Source organism: Nelusetta ayraudi, unplaced genomic scaffold (genome assembly GCF_046127955.1).
Source record: "Nelusetta ayraudi isolate G7.1 ecotype Tasmania unplaced genomic scaffold, CSIRO-AGI_Nayr_v1 ptg000042l, whole genome shotgun sequence".
In the NCBI taxonomy this organism is placed as follows: Eukaryota; Metazoa; Chordata; class Actinopteri; order Tetraodontiformes; family Monacanthidae; genus Nelusetta; species Nelusetta ayraudi.
In genome coordinates, this window is record NW_027466092.1 from 13139941 (window position 1) to 13147074 (window position 7134).

A 7134-nucleotide genomic window follows, 5' to 3' on the forward strand; every position below is an offset into this window, starting at 1 on the left:
GGGCACGCTGTAGAGGTGTAGCAGTTGTTTCAGTTATTTAAAAAAAAAAAAGAAGAAAAATGATAAAATCCTGAGACGTAAAGGCCCACTGTGTAGAATTTAAAAGGCGTCCATGGGTATTTACTCGACTAAAGTCACTCAAGATGAATAAGTTGTGTTTGGCTGAAAGGCGCTAAATGTTTCATCCAGAGCGGCTCCACTTCCGACTACACACCTTGCAGACGAGAGACATACGATCAAGAAGGACGTGACAAAAACAAGGAATGACATTAGCATTGTTTGCAAAATGCTTTTTGACCATTAGATGGCACTAAATCTTACACACTGGGCCTTGAAGCATCTGTATAATAGCAGACAGCCATACATGCTACCAACCCGTGCACAATACTTTGATATCTTGAACCGGATTGAGATTATCCACAACCTAGCCACGCATTTTAAATCTCTGTAGACACAAACTCTGACAAATAAATTAAGGTTTTCGGAGGCATCGTACAAAGAAAACAGAGAGAGAGGATCTCACCCATCAGATTTTGCTTTACAAAATTAAATATATTTCTGAAACTAAATTTGTGACGACATCATGACTTCACTACTAACAGTTCCAGCCGCTGGTCAGAGGTTGAGAAAGGAGAAGGCTGATGGTGGTTGGCTGCTTTCTGCTGGGGCTGAACTGGAAGTGGATGAGGCCTGGACGCTGGGCTGCTGGTCGGCGGGGCTTTGGTCATCGTCCCCGTCGCCGCTGACAACCATCTGCTCGCTGTGACACTGTGCTCTGCCCTTGGTGACCAGCTGCATGCCACTGAAGAGGGACAGTCTGCTCACACCGGGGAGCTGCAGCTCTCGCTCTGTTGGCAGAGAGGCGGCGCCGTCCGCGTTAAAGTCCGCCGACTCGTGGTCCGCCCGCGCTCCGGCCGGCCCGCTCCGCCCCGACTGGTTCCGTGACGACTCTGTGTCCGGATGGCCGCCGTCCGGCGGCTCCCCCGGGGAGTCTCTCTCGGCTGCGGTGACGGGGTCAGCGGGGCGTGGCGGCCGACTCTGCGTGGGCGAGTCGGTTGACGGCAGATGGGGCGGTGGCTGGTGGTTCTCTGCTTCCTGTCTTTGAGTGTGGGAAGATCCACCTCCACCCATGAGAGCCTCAAACTGCCGCAGGATCTTGTGAGAGGAGACCAGAAGCTGGTGAGTGGACTGCAGCGCTTTGCAGCACCTTCAACGCACCCCAAAGCGCTTTACAATGGCCTCTCATTCACCAATGGGTGGCTGCTGCCATGCAAGGTGCTGCCAGCCCCATTGGGAGCAATTAATCAATAATCAATTCATTGCTAGCATCCCTACCTTGGTGGCCTTGTTGGCCACAGGTCCTGGCGCCCCCCCGCAGAGCTGGCGGAGCCTCCGCTGCGTAGCTCCGAACATTTGTTCCAGGGAGAGGAGGTCAGAGGTCAGGAGGCACGACACCGCACACAGCGCCCTCTGCATCATACGGAAAGAACAGTCAGTGTGGATGTACATCAAGCGCATTCAAGAAAATGTGGATCTCTAATAAGATTTGTTACCATTTGAACATTGTTGGAGGGTTCTTGAAGTTTGCTTGAGAGAAGCTCCAGCACGACCTCACAATTAAGAATGGAACACCTGGCAGAGTAAAAGGGAGAGAGAGGGACAGAGAGAGAGAGAAAGAGAGAGAGAGAGAGAAAGACAGAGAGTGAGTGAGAGAGAGTGAGAGAGAGAGAGATTAGGCCACAGCAATGAACCAGCTGCCCAATCGCTCACGTTTCAACTCTGAAATGTAGCTTATCCATCTTGGCACCATCCAATAGACGGCAGTGTAGAAGGAGGCGGGCGCTACGCAAGAGATGAGTGACTGCTCTAAGCTGCCCTGATAAAGCATATTGAAATAAAGCCGGAAAAAGAAGCAAACAGGTGCTAATTACATTTTATTTTGCAACATCTGGACAGCAGTTGCACAGTTAAAGAGTAATTTAATCATCTCTCCTGACTGACTCTAAACACTGTGGTGCAAGGCCAACCGTCCAATCATCTTCCAGTATTTGCCTCCTTATGAACGCTCTCTGCATGTGAGGTAAACTTAAAAGACGTTGGAAAGGAATGGTTACACATCAAATTACACATTCAAATCCTGTATGCACGCGAGTAAGCGACAAACATTTCCAGCATGACTTTATCTGCACCTACTCTTTAATGAAGCTCTGGCTCTCCTCCCTGGACAGAAAGATTTTGGATCCCTCAGTCAGCCTGCTGATCAGCGCCACCTCCTGGCCACAATCCCCCAACTGTAGTGCTTCCACCCTGGGAAAAAACAACAACATACAACAACAACAACACAAAACCAATTGAGAACAAACACATCAATAGATGTTCACAGTCACATAAGCTGCCAGAACATCAACACACCTTTCTGATAGGTCGCCGCTGCTCTCTTTACTGGCCTCCGATTGGCTCTCGGTCCCAGCGGACTTGCTGCCCTCTGAGGTTCGGCTGTTGGCCACCATTTCCTGAGAGGAGTTGTGAGAGGAGCTGTTGCCACTGTCCGTCTCTTCCCAGCCACCTCCGATCTGCCCTCGGCACCACCTGGTGGACGCTTTGGTGACGACACATCGTGCATCGTCAAGTCCAAGTGCTGCACGCAGCAGAGGTCTCGCACCGTGACGTTGGCACAGCAGCAACAGTCAGTCAAATGACGACTCCTCACCTTTTGGTTTGAGAATTTGCAGGTTATAGGCACAGGCAGGCACGGCCACCTCGATGGGTGCAGACGGTGCCATTACAGCCCTGTAGTGGGACTCGAGGAGCCGGATGCCCTGATGCTCTGTTGGTGGGAGGACAGCGCTGGCCACCACCTCCGCTGCCTTCTGGATCTTATCCAGCAGTGAGTCGCCGCCTGTTCAGAGGCAGTGCACAAGACGATGAGCCATGTTCAATTAACAAGGTGTGTGTGTGTGTGTGTGTGTGTCTGTGTGTATGTCTGTGCGTGTGTCACTCTCACCAGTCCCATTCTTCCCTGGACTGTTTCCAAATCCCTGCATTCCGGACCTCCTCTGGTGAGTCCCTGAGCCCATACCTGGACACAAACACAAAACAACGTCATGTATTAAATATCTCCAACCATGCAGAGTGCTGCTGGTGCGCCATCCGCAAGTCTCAATACACCCTGATCACTTATTATTAAAATCTTTACCATTATTCTAATCATCAATTTAAAGGCCCACTGCGTGAGCATTGGCGATATATGAAGCTAATGTCTGTGAAGGTTCTTAGTCGCCCAGGTCACCCGAGTCTAGAAGGTTAAATTGAGGCGACTGGACTGGTTCTTAGCAGCGTGAGGATGTTTTGCCTCTCATCTGAACGGATTCTGTTCTGAGAGAAGTGGATGGAGAGTCCCACATATTTGATCACAACTGTAGGGAGCAAACTACTGGAGGTTTGGTGCCAAGGGCCTCCCTCTCTGTTTAATGAGGGGGGGTCCAGGTGAACACAGAACATTGACGGCCTCTTCCACGCCGCTCTCAAACTATCTGTCAAGATGTGCAGTATGTATGTTTGAGTCCTCAAAGGAGTGCGTGGTCTTTCTCCTGTAAATGTTTACTCACCCACAGCCTGAGGGACAGAGTTTTGTGCAGAAATGGTGCTTTTGGCTGAAAATGTCTCTGTGAAAAGTAATCTGGCCACTTCCTGCAAAAGCAAAACAAAACAAAAATCAATTGTGTGCATACTGATATGTTAGACAGCATGCTGATATTATGATAATAATAAAAGAATAATAATGATGTTTAAAAAAATAAATAAACAGAGAGCATCTTACCTGCGCAGTATTTCTAACCTTCTGGTACAGTGCTGAACCATGGATCGGGTCAGGAGGGCCGCTGTAAACTGGAAAAAAAAACAAACCACGGAAGGTAACTATTAGTTGGGGGTGGTGTGTGGCAACACTAAATAGGACCAAAGAAGAACAATCTAGAACCTGAAGCCTGCTGGATGAAAGTGGAGTTTCTTCTTAGTTCTGTGAGGAACTGGTTGGAGCCATGACTGCACAGATGAACAAATATTTTCAGCACCTGAAACACCAAACAAACAAAGAGAACCTTTAGCGACTTGAAGACATTCAAGGAGGTGCAGTCTCATGTCGGATATATAAAAACCTCAGTGATGACGCTCCCCACCTTGAGTTTGACGTGACACGACTCCACCTGCAGCCTCTCCAGCAGGTACTCCAACAAACACTGACCACAGCTTGAAGACTCATGGGAGATTTCTGCAAGGTGACTTATTAAAGGGCTAAACCAATGAATCCTTCTCTAGTTAAAATACAAAGCTTTAGATCAGCCAATTTGGTTTTGCTGTATAAAAAAAAAGATGTACTTAGTACATATATATATATACATATATTTTTTTTAAATCTTCAAATAACAGTTTTAAAATAAGACCTCCATGGTGAACCCAGCTAACTTGTATGGGACTATAGACCCAATAAGACTCCTGGCTGACAGTCTCTCATGGGTACAAGCCTGTTTGGTTCCTTTGCTCTGCTAGCTACTCCTCATTTCATATCTTCTTTGGTCTCTTTGCTCATACAGAGCATGGCTAGCTCCTTATAGTAGCCAGACAAAAGTGCTGATGCTGGGATGTTAACTTTGCCATTAAGCAGGCTGTGTTCTTGTGAGAAAGTGCTGGCCATGCAGCGAAACAACATCCAGTAACACAGTGTTAGTGTCAGGATAGGGACAGGTGGTTTTAAAACCACAATTATAAGTAGGGTATTTCGTTAAACCCTCTGAAGTTCAATGTTTTACAGAACGGCACGTAAATTGACTGATAATAATAATAATAATAATAATAATAATAATAATAATAATAATAATAATAAAACAAGTTCTCACAATATTTTTGTACCTGTTTTCATAAAGACCAATCTTGTAAATCCTGCAAAAGAAGGATACTTCCAATCTCTTGGAAAAGATAGCCGGGGCAGGGGTTTTCATCATCTGCTGTAGCTTTCATCAGAGTCGGCACCTTGAAATAGTCAAGAAAGTGTTTGTCAACAAGTGACAGTCTTTTAAAAAGTAAAAGGCAAGGGGTGTGTTGTGGTTTCCCTGTGATATGTGTGCAATACACACAGCATTAGCTTTTAAGACAGAGTTCAGAAAATATTTCAGCACACATCAAACCAAGGTCACCCTGAAAAGAATGTCTGCACCTTGAGGAATTTCCCAAAACAAAAAGTTGTCGATGAACAGATTGACAGATGTGTTTATTTCTGCTGTTAGCTAGAATGCTACTAGCAAGACAGTCATGGCAGAAGTGAGTGGTTTGAAGCAGGCACATTAATGCCCACCACTGTCACGTCGAGGTCAGGAGGGTGACCACTTCTCCACCTCCACAACAAGCAAGACCTACCTTTTGGAGAAAGGATAAACGTTCCAAAAACGTTGCCATGATTGAGCAGTTCTGGCTGCGGGTTACTCATCTTCCTCCTGGAGAGACGACGAGAGGGCGGGCTTTTGGCGTGGCGACTTCGCCAATTGTGCGCCAGCGAGAACCAACGCTCAATTCTATTGGCGTTCCGGATGCACGGGGTTTCAAAAAACAGCGAATGATACTTACGAATGCTAAAGAAGGCACGTCAATCCGCCGAGACATTGGCGAATCACACTCGCGAATGTTCCGCGGCTCGTTTCCCGGATGATGGGGTCAACAATATGGCTCCGCGCATAGGTTACAGACATGCACTTTGCATTTAAACACAGGAGAGGTTTACGGGCTGAATTTGAGAAACTGCGAGCGAACGCTTTCTCCCGCATCTTCGAGTGAGCTCAATCTTACGCTTGGCTCGTCAGAATAAATCACAAAAGGACTCCCCAGTGGACGCCTGTTGGGCCACCATGTCGGGGCCAAACGTTTGGACTCGCAGCCGGGAGAAAATGAGGCTTTTCCCAGAACTTTTTGCCCAGTGTGCAGGAGAGGTAGGTTCAACATATTGGGGCAAGCAAATAACACTGAAGTACTTGGCAACGCAACGATATCATACTAGAGAAATTATTTGGCTCTCTTGTTGCTCTTGCACTCTGCTCCTCGGTTGTGCAGCCATGACGGGACACAACTAACTAATGTGTCACTCAATAGAAGTGTGTGTGTGTGTGTGTATGTATGTATATATATATATATATATATATATATATATATATATATACATATATATATATATATATATATATATATATATATATATATATATATGTATGTATGTATGTATGTATGTATGTATGTATATATATGTATATATATATATATATATATATATATGTATATATATATATATATATATATATATATATATATCTGTTGCCAACGATTAGCAGATTTCTATGTATTACGTCAGCAGATTTTACTTCTTGTTTATGTGGTAAAATGTGTATTGTTGCGTTCATTTGTAAAACTTAGATTTAATTGCCACTTTTAAATTCTCTTTTTTACACTCTCTTTATTCTTGCATACACAATCACGTCGGGTTTTGTCACACCATTGTATTGCCATGTAACGTGACATATGACAAATGAAATCTTGAATCTCTGAATGATTGTGTTGCTGAATGCCACCTTGGTTGTCCAACAGGCAGCGGTGTACGGGAAGTGTGTGGCAGCTACAACGACAGGCAGACAGGAGCTGAGGAAGGACCTGTGTGCAAAGGAATTTGAAGCATTGAAGACCTGCTTCACCAGCGCGGTACGATGTGCTTGTCCAACCTTTACCTTGCTTTTCTGAAAGTGATTTCAGAGAATCAATGTGACCTGTTTTTTCTTTCTTTCTTTTTTTTTTTGTATTGCAGGCCAAGAAAAAAGCCAAATAAATCAACAGCTCCGGTTCGTTTCAGCCACATGGTCCTAGCTGGTCCAGTCAGCTGTGACAGATGACACTGAGGACAAAATGAATAATATATGAATATATTTTTCTTTTGATAATATAGCTCTTATTATTTTCTGAACTGTATGTAAATGATTAATGGTTTTTTTTGTGTGTAAAGTTGAACAACCGTGTGTGGATGATACCTCTTAAAGATTCAAAGGTAAATAAAGAATATTTATTATTTATTTATTGTGTTTGGCTCAATAAATAGCAACA

The 7134-nt window shown here is 45.1% G+C and overlaps 2 protein-coding genes across 3 annotated transcripts; one reads left to right on the top strand and one right to left on the bottom strand.

The window, feature by feature from the left end:
• Positions 1–42: 42 nt before the first annotated feature.
• Positions 43–5567, bottom strand: tepsin (TEPSIN adaptor related protein complex 4 accessory protein). Its single transcript, XM_076034609.1, has 13 exons — positions 5413–5567; positions 4956–5028; positions 4179–4270; positions 3980–4073; positions 3821–3888; positions 3609–3690; positions 3005–3079; positions 2711–2899; positions 2413–2599; positions 2194–2307; positions 1554–1632; positions 1336–1470; positions 43–1155 (listed from the first exon to the last, which is right to left on the bottom strand). Exons 1-13 carry the CDS (start codon positions 5449–5451, stop codon positions 616–618), a joined length of 1767 nt encoding a protein of 588 aa, XP_075890724.1. The 5' UTR covers positions 5452–5567; the 3' UTR covers positions 43–615.
• A 100-nt stretch (positions 5568–5667) lies between these two features.
• ndufaf8 (NADH:ubiquinone oxidoreductase complex assembly factor 8) lies at positions 5668–7099 on the top strand. 2 transcript variants are annotated; one of them, XM_076034619.1, is made up of 3 exons: positions 5668–5978; positions 6628–6745; positions 6848–7099. In XM_076034619.1, coding segments are annotated over exons 1-3 (201 nt in total). In that variant the 5' UTR covers positions 5668–5897; the 3' UTR covers positions 6850–7099. The 2 variants fall into 2 exon arrangements, with proteins under 2 accessions (XP_075890734.1, XP_075890733.1); XM_076034618.1 differs by having other exon boundaries at positions 5674–5978; positions 6628–6738; positions 6842–7099.
• Positions 7100–7134: the final 35 nt, after the last annotated feature.